The sequence below is a fragment of the Tyto alba genome, unplaced genomic scaffold (genome assembly GCF_018691265.1).
Source record: "Tyto alba isolate M040663 unplaced genomic scaffold, T.alba_DEE_v4.0 Super-Scaffold_26, whole genome shotgun sequence".
Taxonomy (NCBI): Eukaryota; Metazoa; Chordata; class Aves; order Strigiformes; family Tytonidae; genus Tyto; species Tyto alba.
This window is the reverse complement of record NW_024881300.1, coordinates 11,701,492-11,724,754: the sequence shown is the minus strand read 5'-3', so window position 1 is coordinate 11,724,754 and position 23,263 is coordinate 11,701,492. Positions and strand designations below refer to the sequence as shown.

Here is a 23,263-nt window from a genome sequence, read left to right as displayed (position 1 = left end):
TGCCGAGGGAAGGGAGCATCTTCCTGGAATGCTGCTGACCCTTCCTCTGCAGACTCTGTCCATCATTATCAGACTGATGTTCTGGGATTATAATAATTTAATTTTTCCCTGGTTGCCACAAACCTTGAGCTGACTGATGCAAGTTCACCACTCTAGTCTGATAATTCAGAGGGGTTATTCTAACGTTGTTCAATTTCACAGAAATCAATGCAGACTGAAGCTGAATCTAAGAGGAGTAGGAATAGATTGTTTCTTCCTTTGCTTCCTCATGGTGAGCAAGGTGCACTGGAATGTCTCAGGTGTTTATCAGAGATGCTCAGTGTTCATCCCTTTGGGGAGGAAATAAGGTTTCTTGTGTGCTGAGAGACAGAGAAAGGATCTTCTTTTTATTTTGGGGTGAATGCTGATTTGAGGGCTTAAGTCCACATTGTAACCTTTGACAGGAAGTGGGGTAAATGAGGAGTAATAGTTTAGGTAAAACAGTGGTTGAAGTGGTAACTAGATATTTGTTGGGACAGATTAGTTAAATTCCACTTAGGTTGCCGTTTGCTTGCAAAGTGCTTTAAGATACTAGCTTTGGCTGCTTTTGCTAACATGGAGTGCTATTGGGGGGGAGGAGGGTGGCAAAAGGCACTTCTGTAAAAAGAAAAAATTGAAGTAATTTTTAACTGGGGAGCAGTTCATCTTTTTTTTCTGTAGAGCTCTGCAGTTTGCTAGTGTGATAAATATACATACAGACTTTATCAGAAATGTCTGTGTCTTACTCAGAGTGAAACATCTTTTGAGTAGTAAGTTTCTGCTTGTTTTGATTTTCTCATTTTGAGCATTTCAGCAAGTGATATTCTAGGTACTGGTTTACAAAGCCTTAGTTCTTACTGTTGTAGAGTCTGCAAGCCAAGATTAAATTGATGTGAAACTTCAATTGATTGAACTTCTTGAACATGACATGCTAATAGATCTGGTGTTGATGACTTTGGAGAACATGGCTTTCTGCTTCTTTGTAGCTGGACTTCTGTGGAGAGGATACTGATGTATGTACTTGGTGTTAGCATGCCAGTGTAATATCCTAACTTGCTCTCCTAGAGAGGTTTCAGGTTACTGAACGATGCTAATATTTTTTACCAACTTTGGTAGCTGTTTACTGTCTTTGCCAAAGTATTGAAATACCTTAGTGAAATCACATAATCTTATACTGTTCAACATTGAAGTGTTTGTATACAGAATCCCTAATTCTGTTATGAACTGCATTTTCTCTGCAGTAGGTCTTTAATAGTGGTATACCAAGACATTAGGAAGATGATGTGCCCAAGAATTGAGGAAATAATTGTGTAACTTAAATGTGGACATGATATAACTGCCAAGTAACAATGCAAATACAATGACATCTTCTACTTAATGAGTGTTTGTCTAATTTCAAAATGTTTCTTAAAAGGAACTGAAACTTGATAGGTCTGTAAAAGGTAGCTCACTTGACAATCTCTAAAGGAAAGCACCCTCAATGACAGAATAAACTTCATAGTTAAATCCTACTCATTGTTTTCAGTACCAAACGTCATAAGACTTCAATTCCAGCGTTTTGGATAAAATGTGATGTGCTTAGATTTCATGTTTTTCGCTTTAGCTATCCATTGTACCATTAGTCGTGTCATTAGTATTATCGCTTTGCTTTTGATCTGGAAAGGATTTGGCTGTTTTAAGGTTATGATTATGTTGTTTTTGTTTTTTTCTTTTTTAAACAGTAACATAATGCTTATTAGATTTTTCTGATCAGCTGTCTTCTGTTCTTCCAGTAATTTGGGCTATTTGTGTTTACAGGCATGAAGCCACACACTTAAGTGATGCCATTTAAACCTTTTATATAACATTAGAACTTGTGTATTGCTTTACAGTTCAGCATGGTAGAATTTAATAAACTTCATAGTGAATATGGCTTATGACAACTTTTAGGGCTGTTAAGCATTAAACAGTTCTGGTAACATATATATGGCTTTGTACGTTTCCTGCTTTCTGAGTATTAGTAAATCTAAAGCTGTCCAAGGTGCAACTGGAAGATTAAGTCTGTATTGCCCCTGGTGCTGCCCCTCCAAGTTAAATTAGGTCGAAGTTGGATCTTGTGTTCTGCCAGCAAGCTCCCAGTGGAGTATTCTAATGCCTTCCTAGAATTACAGCAATGCATTAGCCAGTGTTTTCAGATGCACTTAACTTTTGGGGTGGGAAGAAATTGACTTGATCTCAAAAGTGCCTGAGCCAAAATTTGGGGAAGCTTTAACATATTCTCCTGATTCTATAGACTTTGTATAAGTTTTGTATAAAATCCTGTTTCTTTCCTGTAATTACTTAAATTGTAGATGGTTTATCCATCCACACTTCTGTGTCTGAAGAATGCTGTGGATAGGTGAAGGAGGGAGAGAGAAAAGAGAAGGAAATTCAGAATTGTGATTCTCAAAACAGTACTGATGTGGCTAGCTGTGGTTACTTCTTGATGTGTAGTAACATGCATGTGGTGAGCAGTTCAGAGTTTGCAATCTGCTTCTGTTCAAGGTGGATGACAAATACCCGTGTGAACTGGAAGTCTTAGCTTCCCTGTTGGGGTATGGCACCTTGATGGTATCTCGGTTGCAGTACAGTAGCTAAAATGCCAGAACTCAATGTTTGAATGCAGTTTCTTTTCACTTCTTGCTGGAGCTTTTGGAGTGTGATTCAACCCTGTCAGTAGTTCTGTAGTAAAAGAATGTGCATGGCTGACACAAAGTGTTTTAAAGCTAGTGATTTGTGGTGTGTAACTCATGAACCAGGCATTGAAGATCATAATTTCAAGGTCTTCCTGTGATGATCCATCAACTAAAATGGCTCCTGAAGTACTCTGGTTGTTTGTGTGTTTTTTTTTTTTTTTCAGGTGTAAACAATGATTTAAGAGCTACATCAATCATACAGACAGCAAGCTTCGTAAATTCAGGTTTTCTGTGGGAGCAGTGTTCCTCCTATAAGTCTCTTCCTGTTTTGCCAGGGACTGAAAAGTTTGTAATTGCTTTCTAGATAAAGCTTATCAGGTGTTTGTTGTTGATGAGATACAGGTTTCTAGATGGGAAGGGTTTGTGGAATGTTGTCTTCTCTCCCTCTTTGTATTATGGGAAGAGCTTTTTGGACTTAAAGATTTGTTAAGCTGCAAAAGTAGGAATATAGCTATAGCAATTGGGAACACTTGTGCATGGCAGTTTTGTCTCTGCAGTCTCATGCTTGGTTGCCTTGTGTCAGTGTGCTCTTTTCCCTGACACAGTATGTAGTATGCTAATACCTTTTCTATTACTGTCTTGGGGAGGGTCATGGCAGTCTCATCTACTGCTTGACCGGATACTGAACATTAATTCACCAATTATAGAAGGCAGATGAAGATGCTTCAGTGTGCCAACTACACTAATAAAAGCTTGATTTGGGAAATGCCTTGAGAGTCCATATAATCTAGCCTTTTAGCTTCACAGTGCCCCTTATAAACTCTAGTAGAGGTTTGTCTAACAAGTTCTTAAAGATTTACAACATGAGACTTGATAGCTTTGCCAAGCAATCTAAAACATGTGTTTATCTTCTCTTTTGAAAGGTGTTCGTGATCTGTAATCTGAGTCTGTTTTCTGCTGAGGCCTATTTCTTCTACAGATGTGGAAAAAATGCCCTTCACTGAGAGCTTGATCCATCGGGGGGGGGGGGGGAAATCCTTACCTGTTTTATGCTGTTTCTCCAGCATAAACACCACCACTGCATTTCTTGTTCTGGATCTCGCTTCCAGGGCATTCTTGCCTTTCTCACTTTGGATTCTATTCCAGTTAGTTAATCTCTTCTGAAGTGTAGTGCCCCAAAAAGGCTGTAGGACTCCAAAATAAGTCTTGCCATGGCAGACTATTTTGCAGGCTGCACATCCATACAGCCCTGCTCGGTGCTTGACTTACTAGATATATTAATTTGTCACTGATTCATATTTGTACTGTAAGCTACAGTCACTTAAGATCTTACTTGGAATTGTGGCATAGCCATCTGTTCAGCAGGCAGGCTTTTTTGTTGTTAACTAGTCCTGTTTATTAAGGTCTGTCTTAGCCCTGGTGTTCCATGGATCAGTGATGATACCTGTGTCCCTGCAGCAGACCTACCACTGGGCTTGTGTTGCTTTCTCTCCTTCCCCTACCACTGCCTGACGGAGCTGACAGCTTGAATATGGAATGCAGCTGCCTACCAGGAAATGTTTATAGCAATCATCAACTGTGGAATTACTGATGATAATCCTCTTCACCCAGGTGCTGTGGTAGGACAGATCTTGTGCAAAGCTGTACTTTTTCTAGGTTTGAAGTCTCATAATTACTGAATTTGCCTAGTCTCTTGAATGTGTCAGTGAGCAAACATTTTCTTTCCCTTTGTTAGTAAACTTCAGATCTGGGCTCTAAAGAACACTATTTAGAGACTGCTGAATTAGTATTTTTTCATAGAAGCTCTTAGTCTTATTGTAGGTTTTGAAAACAGATGACTCGTTTTATCTGGAACTGCTGGAGACAGTTGTCTGCCACTGCTAAACTTCAGTGGTTCAGGATGAGGTTGTCCAGGCTGTAAGTAACTGGTGATAACTTTATAGTGGAAATTGCTTGCAGTTTTAGCTGGTCGTGTTTATGCTTAATGCTCTAAGGGAGCTCTCCTTGTGCCTAATTATAAGGAGGGACCAGACTGTAGATCAGTTAACAGACTATAGATCAGTTAACACCATAGCTGAAACTCAAAGGCTATCTAAAAATCGGTATGTTTTTCCACTCTTAAACGGCCATACAATGGTCTCATGCCTCTTCCATTATCTAGAGGAAGACATTTTTTCAGTACCAGTGCAGCATTAGGTAGTAAGATTGTATATTTGCTATGGAAGAAGCATAAGCAGCTCCCACTGAGTAAATAATATGCTAGGTGTAATTCTACATTTAAGAAAACAGGGGAGTACTGATTGTGTAAGGGTGGCTTGCTCAAATGAAAATTCTGCTGCTGTTCTTCACCCTTTCCTAGGGCGTATAGCTGGAATACCATGAGGAAATATTGCAACTTCTGTTGATTCCAAAGGGAAGCTGGATGAGGGGGAAAGACCTAGAACAGACTAGTTAGTTAAGCACTTGTAAGCCTGCTAGCCTCAATTATTATGAATAAAATAATTCTGAAGTTATTCCAGAAGGGACCTATTAATTCCTTGTGTCTAGGGTGTTTCATACTTTTTTTTATAGAGAATTAGAATTGAGGAAGCAAGCAGTTGAGCATCTAGTGCCTCTAGAGATTATCTTTTCCCTGTGACAAACCTAGCACTACCTTTTCCAGTGCCTACAGGCTGGATTTTCTGTCTCCCGTCACTTTTGTTTACTGTTTTGCCAAATGTTATGCATCAGCCTAACCTCAGATCATAGAGACTTTTTCCATGGTGGTAGAGGTGACCACAAATGATGCATTTAACAGTGACTTTTTAATTATGACATGGGTATTCATATCTTCTTGGTGTACCTCTTTACTATAACTTTCCCTGGAAAGTTGAGGATTGCTTTACACAGGGATTCCTGTTACACTATCTGGGTGTCTCATTGATGTGTATCAGTCAGTAATCCTTACACGTGTGAGTTTTAAGACTTAGATGAGCATCCTGCAAAAGTGTCAATGTCCTGTGATGCAGTAGAAGCTGCTGTAAAGAAGCTGTTAATTCATGTCTCTTGGCTTGTTTTAGATCTTAGCAGTGCAAGTTAGCTTGAATAATGAATATCTTAACTTCTTTCCTCATCTCCAAAGTTTTGTCCAAACCTATCATGTGTCGTTAGACTCTAAAATGTGGAAGGACTAAGGAGACATTGAGGATAATTATGTAATTGGAAATGTGTATTCATGGCAAATAAAATTTCTGAGTAACTATAGTTACCTTCTTAATAGTTAAGCATGCCATTGACTGCTTACATCAAGACTTGAAACTGCTTTTTCCTTGTAGACAAGGGGAATAAAACTGCCCCCTAGGTATTCTCAAATACTATGTTTCAACAGATACCACATATGATACCTTAACCATTCTCCGTATGTATTTTAGAAAATCTCCTTGGAATATCTGAAGTCCATATGGCTATGTATGATGAAGATATCTTGAAAAATCCCTTTTATTTGGCCATTCAGAAGCGTCGTCCTGATCTATGCAGCAAAGTGGCAGAACTCCATGGTATTGTAAGTATAAATAAGTAGATTTAAAACCTGCTTATTAAATAGTAGTTATAGGAATTTGAATCATATGCTTGCTATGACACAAAGATTAGTGCAAGCATACAAAACTTGGAAGTGAAGCAGAGCAACTTTTAGTTCAAGTTGCTTGTTACTAATATGGGCCTCCTGATATAATGCATGGTAGTAAAAGGTCAAAGTTGGTGTTTCTAAACTTTCCAGGAAGTTTATTTTCCTTGCTGTGAGCTGAAGTTACATATTCTCACACTTGCTTATAACTTAAAATGGGATTAATCTTTTGAAATCCCCGGTGGACAGACAATCACTCATTTCTGACAGTATTTTATGTGGCTAAATAAAGCCATTAAACTGAGCTGGAATAAAAACTCCAGTCCTTAAGTCTTCTCATCTGGTTATTCTGCAACTAGTCTTCATCCAAACTTCAGTATGTGGAGACTGTATTAAATTCAGAGGTTATTGTTACTCAATTATAAAATTAAGCTTTAAATTGGATGGGATTCTTTCAGTTGTGTTTTACTTCTGATCAGCTGAAATGCTAACATCTGTTTACCAGTTTTGTCTGTATTCTAACATCATTTCTCAAAGCTTCTGAGTACTGAAAGAGGCACTTGCTTCATGCTTGTCATCTTTAACAATGAGATTTATTTCTTCTCAGTGCGTATACAGTGTTGTAATCACAGTGTGCTGCTTTCTAATTAAGAATTTGTTTCGAACAATCTGTTGGTGTGTAGCAGACCCAAGATGCTTCTTATCTTAGACTTTTTTTCTTCTTTCTGATATATTTTCATTTTAGTTTGAAAATATACTTCACTTTTATTAGCTGCCTAATTTTAAGTCATTCAGGTGACTGGTGTTAAGTAAATTAAGATTTTATCTCCTTCTTAGTATTGTTTGCTTTGATTACATCTGTTGTCCTATTTCAGATAAATCACTAAATTAAATTTCTAGGTTAATCACTAGACTGTGTTTATCAGTGGCCTTTCCTTTCTATTTATTTAAACAAAAACTCCTGTAGTTACTATACATTTTGCTAGTAAATATTTATAAGACAGATTCAATTGCATGCCTCTAAAGGGCAGAAGCTGTGTGTTTAGCTGGTGATACATGGCACTTCTCACTAAAGCATGATCTCACTTTTAGGTGTTAGTTCCATGCAAAGGAAGCCTTTCAAGCAACAGTCTTTCTGCCTGCCAGTTTGAATCTTATGTTTTGAAGCCGTTAGAAGAAAACTTTCAGACCTTAAATGGAAAGGTATTTCTGCTTTGCTTCAATAAATGATTCACTGCAGTTGATGACTGATAGTGTGATCTAGTGGTTACAGGAGGGGTAACTAGGAGTTAGAGTTTAACTGGCAAGAGTACTATGTTGCTCATCTGAGCCAAAGTCCTCAGGGATATGCTGCTTTCTAGCAAAAGCTGTATTTTGGCATGTACACAAGAATAATTGTCCTGTTCAGATGGTAATGTTGCCTCTGATTTCAGCTTACTACTTCAGCAAAGTAACTTTGTCAATTTACCTGTGTTTTGTGGCTGTAAGGAATTTTGTTGTGTGGCTGAAGGGCCTTTATCACTTCGAGAACTTTCTCTAGTTTTTGGACAAATGGTAGCCTGCCTACGTTATATGCAGGTGCAAGTTCACCAAGGCTTAAGACAAAATTACGGTGGCACTGAGTTGTATCTGAGGCTGGATGTACTAATTCAGTTCAGTAAGTAGAGTAGAAACTAATGTAGCAGTAAGCCATGATAACCGATGCTGATACTGTAGGATCACTTTTTTCCACTTGTAATTTTACAGTACAGTCTGAGATCTTAGACCTGTTTGCAGGCAATCATCCAGATCTTCCTACTGCAGTTGATTGAGAAGATAAAGTTTAGTGTGAGAAATGCAGACAAGATGTGTGGTGTTTCTCTAAAGCTGGACTTGGGCCCCAATTCAAAGTTGTTTTTCAATTTCCCTTCTTCTAAGAGTTCTAAAATAGTCACTTGGACCTTAGAGATTGTCAGAAATGTCTAATAGTAGATTTGTAAAGACAGTAAGTATGAGCAAGGTTTAGCTAGCCATTGTAGACTGATGGAGTTGTTTCTGTGGCTACACAGCATGAGAATATGGAATCTCTTGAATCTGGGGCTTTCTTGTCTTGCAAGACCCTCTCCCTGCAAATGTAACCATGCCATGCAGAAGATAAAGAGTAATTTTCTTATGGCAGAGTTTTACACTTGTTCTGGGTTTTGCTTTGTTTCAGGAGATCTTCATACAAGGAAATCTCATCATTTTAGGAACTGGTTTTAATTGTCATCTCTCAGTACCTGTTCTTTTTGAGGAAACATTTTACAACGAAAAAGAAGAAAGCTTTAGTATATTGTGCATAGCTCATCCATTGGAAAAAACAGGAAGCTCAAGTATGTATTGAAGTGTTAACTTGGTGGTCTTGTTTGCACAGTGAGCAAGTTAATGTTTCGATATGCTTAATTTCCTTTATTCTGAAAAGCACTGGCTTGGTTGAAAGTTCTTGGCATTTATTACCCTGCTGGGGAGGATGTTGGTATGCTGCTGGAGAAAAATATTAAGTTGCTGCTGGGCAAACTTAATTCTGTTGGGTCTATGCCCCAGTCTTAGCACTGAAAATCATCTGTGGAATACGTGATCCAGCATGATTTTTTGAGCAATGCTCAGTTTGGTGCTGACTGCTTAAAGGGTTTTAGTCTGAAATGTGACAAATGCCTTGAGATGCAATGTGGATGCACAGAAAACAGGAGAGGTAAATTCTTTCATGATCATTTCATCAGTGGGTAGAGGTTGTATAGCATAGCTATGTAGCAGCTTTTCTGGTAGTGGTCTGTCTCATTAAGTTGGACGTGCTTAATTTTTGTCCTAGTACTGAAAGTGCTCTTGGTAAGGCTGGAACGCTATTTCTAAGGCTACTGCTAAAGCTTTGAATCTAACAAGATTTTATTGTGAATTTGCATAACAATCTGTGTTTACTAATTAAAAGGAACAAAAGCTTCTTAAAACGTATGCCTTTTTTCTGAAATAAAAGCATCTAGTCTTAAATACGTATCTACTTGAAACAAATAATGAAAAAGAGAGGTAATACTAATGTAGTATGAAAATAGTACTGTGAGGGAAGTATGGAAGTTCTGAAAAAGAAAGCTGGCATACATGATGTTCCCTTTTTTTGGCAATTATTTAATGTAGTTGTGTATCAGTCTTTCAGAAGTGAGATGATTTGTAATTTCAGAAGTAACTTGAAATTAATGAAATCTAAGCCTGTTATTAGTTGACTGCTTTTGGTTCCAAATGAAAGACTTGCCTAGAAAAAAATTTTGGAAAAGCACTGAGGGATCTAATTGTCTTAGAAGGAAAGTGGAGCTGGTTTAATGTCTACATGAAGCACCTTTGCTCTCCCATTCAGAGGAGGCATGTCTAAATAAAGAATAGGTTATGTAAAAGTCCAGTATGGGATTTTTACAGCACACTGTCTTCCTGCATGGGCATTCAGTCAATACTGTAATGTCCTTTTCTACTTTCAGGCTTGACTTCCACTCAGCTTGAATTGTGTATGTGGCAATAAATTACCCCAGGCTAAAAAAGCATGTGGAATCACTTTTAGCTATTCCAAATAAATATTTGACATAAAAGGCAAGAGAGCCTAATCTAAATGTGATGCATGAAATTCTTTTCATTAAAAGCAATACCTTCAGTTAAAGGTATAATAAGCTGAATCAATGTTTTGTTGCACACAACTTGGCTGTGTAATGTAGGGACAGAAAGTACTTTACCATGCATACATATTATTCCTATGAATTAATTCTTGGCTTTCATTTTAGGTGAATCTACAGCTTCATCAAACTCCTATTCTCTGAAAAATATTGAAGATGTTAGAGAATTCTTGGGAAGGCACTGTGAGAGATTTGATAAATACATAGGAACTTTCTATAGAACATTTAAAGAACACGAAAGGAAAAGCCTCCGCCACTACATAGTCAGTATCTGGGTTCTTGGTGTTTAACTTAATCATTTTGCTGCTTTGGGTATCTTTGTCTTAATGAGCTTGTCTTTGTCAGGGTAGTCTAGAGTTGAGGAAGGTGGGAAGGGAGAGGATACTGTTTTCAATTGTGAATTAGCATGTCTTAACTAGAAAAAGTGCCTTTACCTAATAGTTAAGTGTGCACTATGGTAAAATTTTTAAGGCATGGAAGACTTACTTTCTTTGCTTATGTTTTTTTGCTTCAGGTCAGATTAACCCAAATCTGATTGCTTTCTTTTTTTTTTCTCCCTTACCCAGGATTCTGTCAATGCACTTTATACCAAATGTCTCCAGCATCTTTTGAGAGATTCGCACTTGGTAAACACTTACTGCACTAAATACATAGTGTTACTTAAGCAATAAATTATCTAACTTTCTCTTGCTGTTTGTATGGCTTTCCTTTTCCAGAAGATGCTTGCAAAGCAAGAAGAGCAGATGAATCTGATAAAACAAGCAGTTGAAGTAAGCATCTAAAATAAAGGAAAATAATTAGCAAGCTATTTTTCATTCTCCCTTTCATGCCTGAAGTACTGTTTTTTTTCTACAGATGTATATCCATCATGCTCTTTATGATCTAGTCTTTAAATATATGGGGACTATTGAAGCGAGTGAGGTAAGTTTGTTTGGTAAAGATTAGTTACATTCATCTAATGCATTTTACAAAACTGTTGCTTTTCTATTGATTAGGATGCTGCTTTTAACAAAATTACGAGGAGCCTTCAAGACCTGCAGCAAAAAGACATTGGAGTGAAGCCTGAGTTCAGGTGAGAGAGGTTATTGTGGACTCTTTGAGGAGTCCCTAAGATTCTGTCTTAAATAGGTCTCATGCCAGCTGAAAAGTGTGTGTCTTCAGACAATAATAAGTTTTTCTTACACTACATTCCTTTAAGATGGAGAAGTAAAGCTTTGCAAGTGTCATTTTAGGGCAGTCTTTGCAATGATGGTTATATCCTTTTGCTTTTATATTCTTATGCTTTCCCCTTTATCTACAAGGTACAGAAATGCAAGTGTACTTGGAGCAGAGATGGAAATACTTTAATACTGTTCTTCATTTCAGCTCTGGATAAGTTAAAACTTGGGGTTTGGACATCCTGCACAGGAACTATTTTGCTAACTGTTTATTTCCAATTATTTTGTAGTTTTAATATACCACGTGCAAAGCGAGAACTGGGTCAGTTGAACAAATGTACTTCCCCTCAACAGAAGCTACTTTGTCTACGAAAAGTGGTACAAATTATTATGCAATCTCCTAGCCAAAGAGGTCAGTAATTAGTGAAGTAATAACTGAATTTTAAGCTTTTTTCTTAACCAGTACACACAAAGCCATTTGGTATATAAACAGCTGTTTGAGTGTGCTAGGACACTTTCTCATGCAGAAGAATTGAAAGTGATCCATTTTAAACACTGAGGATTGCTGCTAGATCATTCTTGTCTCTTTGTCCATGCTCCTTGATAATCTTGGAAATTGATACTCTTGAGATGCATCTTTTGCAAAATTGAGTGTTGATGGGGGACGAACAAACCTGCTATATGCTGCATTCATAATGCTACCATGGATTACAGAAATGATTCTGTGATAGGAAAGCATGGACCTCTTAACCTGGTATTTATTTTGTGTAGCCTGGAGAGAAAAAATATTTTGACTAAGCAAATGGAGTAGTACAGTGACCTTACATTTACCCTACTTCATCTCTTACTTTTTCCAGGAAGACTCCTGGGTTATGAGAAAGTGTATCAACTTTGAGGGTAGCTTTTTTTCCTCCAGAATTTCAGTCTTGGGCTAGTGCTCTGGCTCTTTCTGTATAGGAGGGAGGGGATGCTAGTCTAATATTGCAATTTGTACAGTACAAACTGTATGTGTGTGTTTGGCTTCTGGTAGCCTATTTTAGAGGGAGATTGAGAATATTTAAAGGGCTGCAGTGGTTACTCAATGCAATCCCTACTAGTAGAGCTTGACCCATAGTTTTAGGAGGTGGAACTATAGATACTGCTCTTGATTTGAGCGATGACATGACTAATGTCAGATGTAAATTCTTTTTTCAGTTAACATGGAAACCATGTGTGCAGATGATCTACTCTCCGTTTTGCTCTATTTACTTGTAAAAACAGAAATCCCAAACTGGTATGTAACTATATTTTGGCTATACAGAGCTCCATAATATCTTATATGTAATGCTGTTGTAGGGACAAATGTTTCTGAACATGTAGTAATAACTTAGTGAAAGTATAAGAGGGGCTGATGTAATGTAGGAAACTATTTTTAGTAAGAAATAGCAAAGATGTATTACTGGTTTGACTGAATTAAGGACCTATCAGGGCTTCAAGTACTCTGTCTTTGTTTTGATTCCCAGCCTAGAAAAGAGTTGTAATGGGAGGCCATCTCTTTACCAAATCTGCATGGCAATACAGACTTCACAGATCAGTCCTTCCTCATCTATGTTTGCAGCTGTGAAACCTTTATGCGGCTTCTAGATGCTTAATACATTTCATATAGAGAAACTAGACTTGAATGCTTAATTGCTTGCTGCTAGCCTATGCCATTGTGCTTATCTAAACCTTCCACCTGTACCTGAACTGAATTTTAGTGTTGGTGTATCCCATATCTGAGGTTAATATTTTTCCTTTAATTTGTAACTATCACTTTACACTGGTGCCTATGATGCTTGGAACATTAACATGTTTGAAACGTATGAAACACTTTCCTGCTGCTGTTCATACCCTATTCTTCATTTGTTTTAGCTGTTCCATGAAAGGCTATTAATTGGATATGAGATAAGTAGACTTATGATCCATCTACAAACAGAACAGCCATAGTGCTGCTAGCCTTAATATTTCTAGAAGCTTTTTCTTAACCCACACCTGTTGTCTGCCTGGGTTGCTTAGGATGAGTTGCAGTATTAAGATATGTCATGCTAGTGTCTTATTTTTAGTGGTTCATAGCTTTAACTTTTTATTGCAGGATGGCCAACTTGAGTTACATAAAGAACTTCAGGCTTTGCAGTTCAGTGAAGGATGAATTGGGATACTGTCTAACCTCAATTGAGGCTGCAATAGAATACATACGACAAGGCAATCTCTCTGACAGATCAACAGTAAGCTGCTCTTAAAGTCTGTCAAATGTGTATTTGATAAGCTTGTAGGACTGTGTACCACTGTGGGAGTAAATCCAGGTGGAGGGTACAAAGAGCTAACATAACAGCTAAGAGTTCCTTTTTTGCGCTTAAAGAAATTGAGGTAACTATACTTGAAGCAGATGCTAAAATGATCTAAATTACTACAATGAAGTCCTAATCTTATAGGAGTACTTGTTCATTGTGTACTCTTTGAGGAAGTAGTTAAAAGGCAAGCCTACCTCTTCATATGATTAGAGGAAAAATGACAGCACTGTTCAACAGCAGAGTCTTCAGTAAACTTAGTATCTCCTGTTTATGTTCTTTCTGTCATGGTTGTGGAAGCAATGCATGCAGTACTTGAGAGTAGGCATAGCTTAAACAGATTTTTCTTTAATTTTAAAAAGCTTGGATATGGTGGCAGAATGGAGACTGCAGTGTGACTTAGAATTATTCAATGAATCTTCATACTCTAAATGTGTTTGCAGTGCAGATTACTATGTTGAACCAAGTTGATAGTTTAATCGGAGTGCAGGCATATAATATGGTGGTGTATAAAGGTCAAATTTGGCTCTCAGGATCTCTAACCTAGTGGGGACAAGAAGTTTGTGAATATCGGAGTTATTTCCCACTGGGCAACTAGACTTGTCAAGTCCCTGCAGGCCAGTTAAGGATGATATTGATGTGGCTTTAGAAACTTACATGATTTAAGAACTTTGTAGCTTATTTAGTAAAGGAATCTAATCTTACTGCTACTGTAAAACTTTCTACTGTTGCAAAATTAGGTTTTCCTGATCTGATGTGGAAATCAAAAGAAGTGAACTTGGAACCAGAATGAACTCAATGTGTCTCAGTCTGCCCAACTGCAAAGCACTGGAATCTAATTGCAGGGGCCAGAATAATGGCTCAGTGTGCAGGGCTTGGGATGGGAAAACCTGGGGCACAATCTTAAAGAAGCACTTAAAGAAACATTTTAGCTGGTTATTATTTTTGGTTTTGTTTTTTTTCTGGGATCTTTCCATGAACATGTCATGCATAGGTTTTTGTATACATAAAAAAAAAAATCAGAAGAATAAGCACCCTTTCATTTTGTATAAAGAAACTATGGTATTTCTTGTCTGTAATGCTGTACTGAATCATGTTTAAAAAAAATAAAAATGTTCGTTTAAAAGGAAAACATCCTGCCAGACAGTTTTGCTTCCTAGAGTCACTTGGCTATCATTAACAATCAATATACAAATTGATGCTGGTGGTCTGGATGGAGAACTGGAACCAAAGTAGAATTGTTTTCCACAACACTGTCAGCAAGTTGGAAAAAAGAATATACAGCTCTTAAATTTTTAGAATAAACACTGTTTTCTATTAAATGCCTGGTCCTATTCTTCCTTGTGCTAAGGATAGCAGGGTTTTTTGTACTAGAATTGCCCTTGAGTGATTATAACATAAGTGCCACTGCCCATAAGGTACTACATTTATTTCTGTCTTGAAAAGGAACTACATGCTTGATAAGTAGGAGACTGCCCTCGTTTAGACTACTTACAGTGGTGCAGATAATAATGTCAGAGCAAGCACTAAGTATTTCTGTCCATAACTCAGCTGGATCAGCTCCAGACCTAGAGTGGTAGCCTCTAAATTTCTCTTTTCCATGTGTGTACAGAGATGTGCAACAGGACCTCCTTTCTTCTACATTGCCATTCATACATGTTAACAGGGCTTGAAGGCAGCACCTTGAGATGAGCTGGAAAACCGCAGAACCTTGAAAGCAAGGAAGTGGGTGATCCCCTGTCCTCTAGCACAGCTGAAAAGGAAAGAGCTAGACCACCCTTTTTTCTAGTGTAGGGTAAGGGAGAAAGTGGCACACAATGCAGAAACTAGTTAGCAAATATCCCCTTGACAGGAATTGAAGAAGAGTAGTGAAGAAGTGGAGGAACACGGTAGGAACTTCTGATAGCATTGCCCTCCCTGCATGAATTTATCAGTTGACATACTTCCTTTTTTCTCTGGTAAAAGTGATCAACTTTCTCTTTAAAGCAGCAGTAACTGTCATGTTGATGCCTCATGGTTTCCTTTTCCAGATTGTGCTGGAACGGGCTGTGGGGTTAAAGTGAGTGGGAACATTGCTGTGCCCTGGGGTTTCATTACAGCCCCTCATGTGGCTACACTTAAATTTTATAGCTGGCTTCAGATGGAGCTTCTGGCAGCTGAGTAACACTGTTGTCCAATGCCTAAGGATGCTAACTACATAAGGAAAACTCAGCAGGGACTTAATGTACCCTGAGGGAGAATGAGCATATTATCACCCCCATGTCAGTAAGAAAATTGCACTTATGAGACACCTGCCAAATCCCTTTAGCCAAGGTCATGCAAGTCTTGAAGAGACATTTTGGTTGTGGGGAGGAGAGGAACATGTAACTGATGGCATGAAAGATTCCATTTAATTTTCTGGAAATTGTCAACCTTATTTGATTAGAATTCTAGTTAATAGGTATTAGACCTTAGTTATGTTCTTGTGCACAGCTAACATGTAGTAAGACCCTCTAATTCAGAGGGTTGAAGTAAGGTATAAAGTAGGGATTTAGAGCTCACTACAGAATAGTCAGCATTTTTCTTCTCATAGGGGAATAGCTGTAGGTAGTAATGAAGTTGGCATGGAAGAACTGGAGGTGGGAGAAGCTAGGAAAGGAAGACTTAAATGTGAACTGAGGCTAACAAAGTGTTTGGAACGGGGGGGAGTGGAGATAACTTCCCCAAGTCATTAGTTGTAATTTGTGAAAGTCACCTTGAAGGTCATCATATAGGTATACCCTCATAGGTACAAATAATTAATTTCTCCAGTATAGAGAATAGTATTAGATAAAAACATCATTAATGTTTGGATGTGTATTTTCTAGACAATATAGATTTAAAAATACCTGAGACACCTGCTCAAAACAATTTTTTTTTTATAATATTCCTGGTGTTCAGGTAAAACTGGTACAACTCAGTTTTATCTTTAAAGGCCCAACTTGCTTAATGCTTCAACCAGTACTTGATTCTTCTGCCATTCTGTATTTCACTTTTGAAGATAGGTAGTTGTACCTGGTATAGATTTTTTTTTTTTCTGATTTATATAATAAATAAAGACACCTCTATGTAAGGATTGCTGTTTCAAGTGACTCTGAAATAATTATTCCACTTGGGGAACTCTTCTCTTGTAAAATACACTATGGAAGGTGTTGGAGAATGGCTCAGAGACAAGGGTCGTGAGCCCACTGAGCAATTGTACGATCAGAGCCTGCTCTAGCTGCTGATGCTGGGCCTCACTAGAGTTTGCCTGCAGCTGCTCGCAGCTGCTGATATATGAGGAATGTCAAGGACGCTTCGACCTTGTGTACTGTGGTGTGTCAAAAACAGGTTAAGAGGAATTAGAAATAGTAGCATGAGAAACTTATTGTTACGAGAAGCTTGTGCTGCTAGCTAACTGCAAGTAGGTGGACCGTGTGAATACGACCTTTAGAGCTTAAGCCAATCAGCTAGTGACTAGTAGGCATAATAATTATCATTGTCTGTATAAATATATGTACCTGGACCAATAAAGTTAGTTGATGCTCTATCACCCACATTAAACCCGTCTCGGCGTGTCCCGCAAGAAGGAACATTACCAAACCTACAATAGGTCTTGCTAGTAATTGCTTAGATTCTCCATCGTGAAAGTATAAAGCTGTCTGTGAGCATTCATATTAGAAATTCTGATTAGGTTTCAGAAACTTGTATCAACAGTAAAGCTTTAACATTTTTTTTTTAGTTAATAAGAATTACTTGATCAAAAGTTTTATGGAATTTATTCCTTATCACAGTGAAGAATCTATCCAAGGAGACTGGTGTTTTGTGCCTTGTAATTCTGAAAATATATGCTCAGGGAACTTTAGCTATAGTACTTCAGTTTGAAACGATTGGTGAATATTTGTCATCTTCATGTATCTAAACACAACTTACTGTGAAGTACACATCCGAACTTTCATCTCTAGACCTCACAGTTGTGTTTTTAAATATATTATTTGCTATGCAATGGCGGTTTTTCTAGGCAGCTTTGAGAGGCATTTGTGTTGGTTTTGACGCTTGAGTGACTTAATTTCCAGAAAATTTACTGTTCATGTTGAAGTGATCTTGTTTATTTGCAGTTCACTAGTTTCTTTGCCTTCAGGCTGACTTAGTAGCGTTAAGAGCTGAGTCGGGCATTTTTTACTTATTTTTATCTGGTCTTTACAGACTTAATTGCAGCATCTGTAGCCTGGATCTTAAACTATCAAAGTTTATCTGAAACATGGGTGTCTATCTTAAATGTGGTGATCTTCAGTTTGATGGATGCTGGCAGTCCTTCCATTTCTAGAGAGATAATCATTAACCAAAAACAACATCCAGAGAAATGATACTTACTGCCAAACATAGGCAGAGTTGATCAGAATCAACTATGTGCAAGTGTTCGCATCTACTTTCTTAAAAAGTGTTTTCTTTAGGTTGTTGTTTTATTTCATGTGAGATTCAATGTTGCAATTTCAAAATCTGACTCTACTTAAGAATTTTCACCTGGTTTTGCAAGCATATATGTTCTTTTGTGCATCCTGAAGTGTATCTTCAGATTCCTCAGAAAATGGGAAGTACCGATGTGAGAGTTGCACTGTATGTCTGCTTATCTCAATCTCCAACTTTTAGGTGACAACTAGGAAACACTATATGAACGAGTGCTACAGCGTAATGTTTCACCTGGTACAATCTTTTATTTTCCAGCAAGTAGCAGAGAGTTAAGTGGAGCCTTTGAATCAGATTTGTATCTAGGTCATCTTTTTTAATAGCCACCAGTAGACATGTCTTACATGAATTTGTCTAATGCCTTTTTGAGTCCGTTTACACTGTTGATTTTTGCAACATCCTATGACAATGATTTCTACAATAAGAATATTTTTTCTTCTCTCACTTTTCCCTATTCCTTCCCCAGGCTTAATGTGTGATGATTTTGTTGGGCATCCCAGTTTTAATATTTTGAGGAACAGTGGATATTCTTTCTTCGCATTTTTTCTTTGGACTTTTTGTGATTTTTGTAGACTACAGTGGCACAGTCAAATCTCTTCCAGAGTGAAGAAGCCAAATTTCTCCTCATAAGAAAGCTGCACTGCAACTCTTACAGTTCTTGTTGTCTTTTTAATGTATTTTCTAGTTTTGCTGAGTTCTTTTTTAGATGGTACAACCATAATTTCATTAATGCTCAGTTAGTTAATGGAGAATTGCAGTAAAGGAATATTGTGGTGAACACCTACTTATTATTTCTTTGAACAGCAGATGTGTGGTCCTTTAAGTCTCAGAAACCTAAATGTGAAACTGAATTAAATTTTACATGCATCTAATAATTCATAAGTGGTAAATACAGTGTTTAATATTTTTAAAAGTTAATTCCATTGTTAAGGTACTTTACTTTTGCCTGTAAATGAGTATATAGATAATTGATCTATATATTCTGTTTTCAGGAATGTGAGAGACTGTGTGACAAGCTGCTTTTAAGACAAAGGATGAACTTCTTGTCCCAGATGTCTGCTACTCCAATAGACTGCTTGTTTAAGGTTAATAACTTTCATGGCAGAATATATATGTACTTATGTATTGCACGTTTATGTCCCTTCCTTTCTGTGATTTTTCTGAAATGTAATCCAGTGTTAATTACACTAGTACTGCGAAATGTGTTTTAATAGACTCTAAAAGCATGTTTTGAATCTAGTGCATTTCTGTGACAAAGTGTTACCAAGTTAATATAATCTTACAGATCTCAGCATGTTACATGAAATATGGAAGCAAACGAGGATGAAATGCTACTGCTGTTGAATGTCCCATTTAATGCACAGATGTGATATTACTATCTGGTTGTCTCTCACAGCTTTTAGTGCTTGAAATTGAAAGAGTTCTCTGAAATAATTTAAATGTGGTCTCCTGACAGCTACTTGATATTATATGTTAATCTTATATTGTCATTCTAAAATAATTTTGCCTATACAAGGACACAAAGCAGAGCTTCTAATTATATATGTTCACAGCTTATGCCTAGAGACTTAGTAATTTTGTAGAAATGTTTTTGCACAGAGGGAGCTCAATTTCGTGATGAGTCTAAAGAGAACAATAGGAATTGTTTCAATTTTTTATAGAAAGTGAAGTAAGCCAAGAACAGATTCTTTTTAATACTGAATGATCATTAGGGAGTTTTGTGCTGTGACATTGTTCATTTCTGCTTTTTAATGCTTGAATACATGTCTTTTATAATTAGTTCCTTTAGTTTCGTGCTCCAGTAAATTACTTTTTTTTTTGTGATTTTTTTTTTTTTTTCTTAAAAGGAGGCTTTTTATATTGGTTCCTCATTCTCTTTCTTCTCTTGGCTTTTTGCAGCATATTGCTTCAGGTAATCAGGAGGAAGTGGAGCGATTGCTAAGTCAAGGTGACAGTGATAAGGATACTGTACAGAAAATGTGTCATCCACTCTGTTACTGTGACAAATGTGAGAAGCTAGTTTCTGGGTAAGCACTTTTCATCTCCACAAATACACAAAAAGCTATGTAAAAGTCTTCATCTAAGATTTAGTTTAGAAAGTATGCTGCTTTTGGTTAGAGTGGAAGTTGATAGCACTTCAGGATGTAGTAGGGAGTGTATGTTTGTATGGTTTGGAGAAGTGGAAGAAATATTAGGAGAATACTGAATGCCTTGGAACCAACCAATTTTGTGATGGAGGCTGTAAGTCCTTTGGTAAAGGTGATGTGACATGTTTCTTCTCTTGAACCTGACTTACACATTGTGGACAAAACCACATCTCTTAACAAAACGTAAATCTTTGTAGAATAATTTGTCAATGTGAAAGCATAAAGGATAAAAAGTTTCAAATAATTTTTTTTGTTGGCCTTTGCAGTTTCTCTCTTTCTTTCCTCCTTACTACTGCTGCTTAGGTAACCGAGCTGCTTTTAAACCATTGTGTTTTAAAGGAAACTGAATGATCCTTCCATTGTCACTCCATTTTCCCGAGATGACCGGGGATATACACCACTTCATATAGCTGCTATTTGTGGTGAGTGTTGTTGGTTTTCTTCACTAGTGTCTTCCACTCCTTAGGTTTCTTATCTTTATGTTAGCATGTTTTCCAACTTTGCATTAAAGAGTGAATTTTGCATTAAACTGTTTTCTGCTTATTTGCTATGGAAACTGGCATCTTGGCACAGGCTGAAGATACTGTATATTCTTTTAAGATGAGTTTCTTATGACTAAGTTATTGTTTGTTTGCTGGCTGTTTACTTTTGCCTTAGTGGTTACCAGAGTAGTTCTTTCTTCAGCTGTGAAAAAAGTAAAAATGTGTAATAAGAAACCAGCCTTGTTTTAAAGAACTGGCAGATTGAGAAATTAATCTGTTCTCTCTCCTGCATCTGGCTATGAATTGTAGATCTGTACCATCTCCTGTCTTTTATTGTTCATTATACCATTGATCTTACATGTATTAGAAGAGGTATTAATTTTCTTAGTGATTTTTTTTTTTATAAACGATTTCCTTTTTTATTTTTCTCTTGAATCCCAATAGGAGAGTGCTTTGTTGTCTCTTATTTTCTTACTCATAAGATACAAGCATAGCTTGCTTTTAGCTGGAGGTTCTTTCATGGAGCTTTGACCTTGAGTAATCTGCAACAAAACCAAACAAATACCAAGGAAGTGAATATACAGTATATAGAAACATAGTGTGGAGAAATGCAGGGTATCTTGGTTTATAGTTCAGGTTTGAATTTGAAAAGTAGCAATGTTCTTGTGCAAGTTTCCTTCTTTCTTTTAACGCCTGCATGTTTTTCAAGGGCAAACATCATTAGTGGATTTACTAGTAGCCAAAGGAGCCATTGTCAATGCTACAGATTACCACGGTTCAACTCCACTTCACCTTGCCTGTCAGAAGGGATATCAAAACGTTACAGTAAGCACCAAAAGGCTTAATTAGAAATAAAAATAAATACTTAACCTAAATAGTAAATATATGACTCTTACTAAGCTGTTCTACTGTTGCTGTCATTTGGGTCTTCTGAGCAGCTTTTACCAGAACTGTGCACGCTGTCAGAATTGAGGATCTATTATCGTTGTAGTTTGCATGATAATTTATTTTTTCATGTACTGCAAAGTTTTCAGCCATTTGTAATAACCAAGAAATTGGCAGCTATGCACGCCTGATAATTCATCTGTTTGATTAATACAAATCTCAAATACATAATACTAATGGAGAGCCTGCATCTCTGCTCTTGATTAAGACACAAGAACCATTGCAGTCATTGCAATGAATTAAATGACTTCACATTATGTTTAGGATAGGCTGTGTGTAACTACATTGATTATGGTGTACTTGAATTTTACATATGTGAGATTCTTCAGTTAGCATTGTTGAAATTAAGCTGTGTCTTCGCTTATGTAGGCTCTTAAAATATAGGATAAATTATCATGTATGTGTATTGCAGTGTTTGCTGTAGTAGATGATTCATTTTTTCAATGACAACTCTGAATATGTAAGAAGCAGGTTTTATTTGGTTCTTAGGGTAGGGCAAAACCAGTACTGTAATGCCAAGAGGGTAGGGTCTGGAACAGGAGAGACACAGCTAGTTTTTCATTAAGTGCTTCATCATGCTAGAAACCTAAAGAAACCTACAGGATAACAATTGTTTGTCCATTAATTTTTTAGTTACTTAAACGTCCACTTTTATTTTTCTTTTGAGCTTCTCTTATTGCACTATAAAGCAAGTACTGATGTTCAGGACAATAATGGAAACACTCCACTTCATTTAGCCTGCACTTATGGTCAGGAGGATGTAAGTAATTGTTTTGTAACAAACTAAATGGACATTCTAATGGAATGGAATTAAACTGTGATGTGAATTTGCACTAAACTTACATATTTTAAAAAGTAAATTAAAAAGATTTGGAGGCTATTTAATGCTGTAAATTAGGACTTTATTCAGTAGTTGATAGCAATTTTTATTATGCATTCACATTAAAGATAGTAGTATTGTGCAAATTTAGTTGCATTATTTAACTCTTTGTTTAATGATACTGAACCATAAAAGCCTGCCCTTTAGGCAATGGATTATATGAGCAGCAATGAAAAAAACCTTTTTAGGATTGCACATGTTATATGAATTGAAAGACAATGCTATAATTTATTGATAGCTTTCTGTTTCTTTCCAGTGCGTCAAAGCTTTAGTCTACTATGATGTGCATTCCTGTAGACTAGATATTGGTAATGAAAAGGGAGATACTCCTCTCCATATAGCTGCTCGTTGGGGCTATCAAGGGATCATAGAAGTGCTTTTGCAAAATGGGGCAAATCCAGAAATTCAAAACCGGATGAAAGAGACTTCCCTACAGTGTGCATTAAATTCCAAGGTATTCCTCTTTATCTTCTCGCCTGATTGCTTTCTGATGCAGTTCCACGGAGGCGTAGATGCTTACCTGCTAATAGGATTTTGTGGTCTACTATTATTAAAGTTAAAATGTATGTTTCACTTTAAGGAAGAAGGGTCACATTTTAAATCTAATAGCATGAATACAGTCTGTGGTATAGAGCATAAACTTGTAAACGGGTACTTTTAATCTGCTTATTCATAATCTGTTACTAGTATTAGTTTGTCGGCTAATTTGTGTTTCAGTCAGTATATTCTTCTTTAGGTGGAGTCACATTGGTTCTTTTTATTAATATTTTTATGCAGATTTTGTCATTGATGGAATTAAACTATCTAACGTTTGAAAGAGGACAGAGTGCTTCTGAGGTAACAACCAGTGCAAGTTGCTAAACTGTTTTTTGCCAACGTTTAACTGGCTTAATCTGATATGTAACTTTTTCTGGTTTGTTTTTTTTTTTTTTCTT

General features: G+C 36.9%; 1 protein-coding gene across 11 annotated transcripts in view; it reads left to right on the top strand.

Moving 5' to 3' along the window:
* The window catches only part of ANKRD27 (ankyrin repeat domain 27), a 46,956-nt gene that overhangs the window by 4,267 nt on the left and 19,426 nt on the right, over nucleotides 1-23,263 (top strand). For all 11 annotated transcript variants that reach the window (XR_006165759.1, XR_006165762.1, XR_006165760.1 and 8 more), the window contains exons 2-19: nucleotides 6,083-6,213; nucleotides 7,369-7,479; nucleotides 8,471-8,627; nucleotides 10,056-10,210; nucleotides 10,514-10,573; nucleotides 10,664-10,717; nucleotides 10,803-10,868; nucleotides 10,943-11,019; nucleotides 11,395-11,516; nucleotides 12,299-12,377; nucleotides 13,215-13,347; nucleotides 18,867-18,959; nucleotides 19,774-19,901; nucleotides 20,361-20,443; nucleotides 21,213-21,328; nucleotides 22,116-22,208; nucleotides 22,585-22,782; nucleotides 23,106-23,165. Coding sequence is in view for 7 of the 11 variants with exons in the window: in XM_042797743.1 (XP_042653677.1) it covers nucleotides 6,112-6,213; nucleotides 7,369-7,479; nucleotides 8,471-8,627; nucleotides 10,056-10,210; nucleotides 10,514-10,573; nucleotides 10,664-10,717; nucleotides 10,803-10,868; nucleotides 10,943-11,019; nucleotides 11,395-11,516; nucleotides 12,299-12,377; nucleotides 13,215-13,347; nucleotides 18,867-18,959; nucleotides 19,774-19,901; nucleotides 20,361-20,443; nucleotides 21,213-21,328; nucleotides 22,116-22,208; nucleotides 22,585-22,782; nucleotides 23,106-23,165 (1,887 nt within the window). In the remaining 4 variants the exon portion in view is untranslated. The remainder of the gene's footprint in view (nucleotides 1-6,082; nucleotides 6,214-7,368; nucleotides 7,480-8,470; nucleotides 8,628-10,055; nucleotides 10,211-10,513; nucleotides 10,574-10,663; nucleotides 10,718-10,802; nucleotides 10,869-10,942; nucleotides 11,020-11,394; nucleotides 11,517-12,298; nucleotides 12,378-13,214; nucleotides 13,348-18,866; nucleotides 18,960-19,773; nucleotides 19,902-20,360; nucleotides 20,444-21,212; nucleotides 21,329-22,115; nucleotides 22,209-22,584; nucleotides 22,783-23,105; nucleotides 23,166-23,263) is intronic.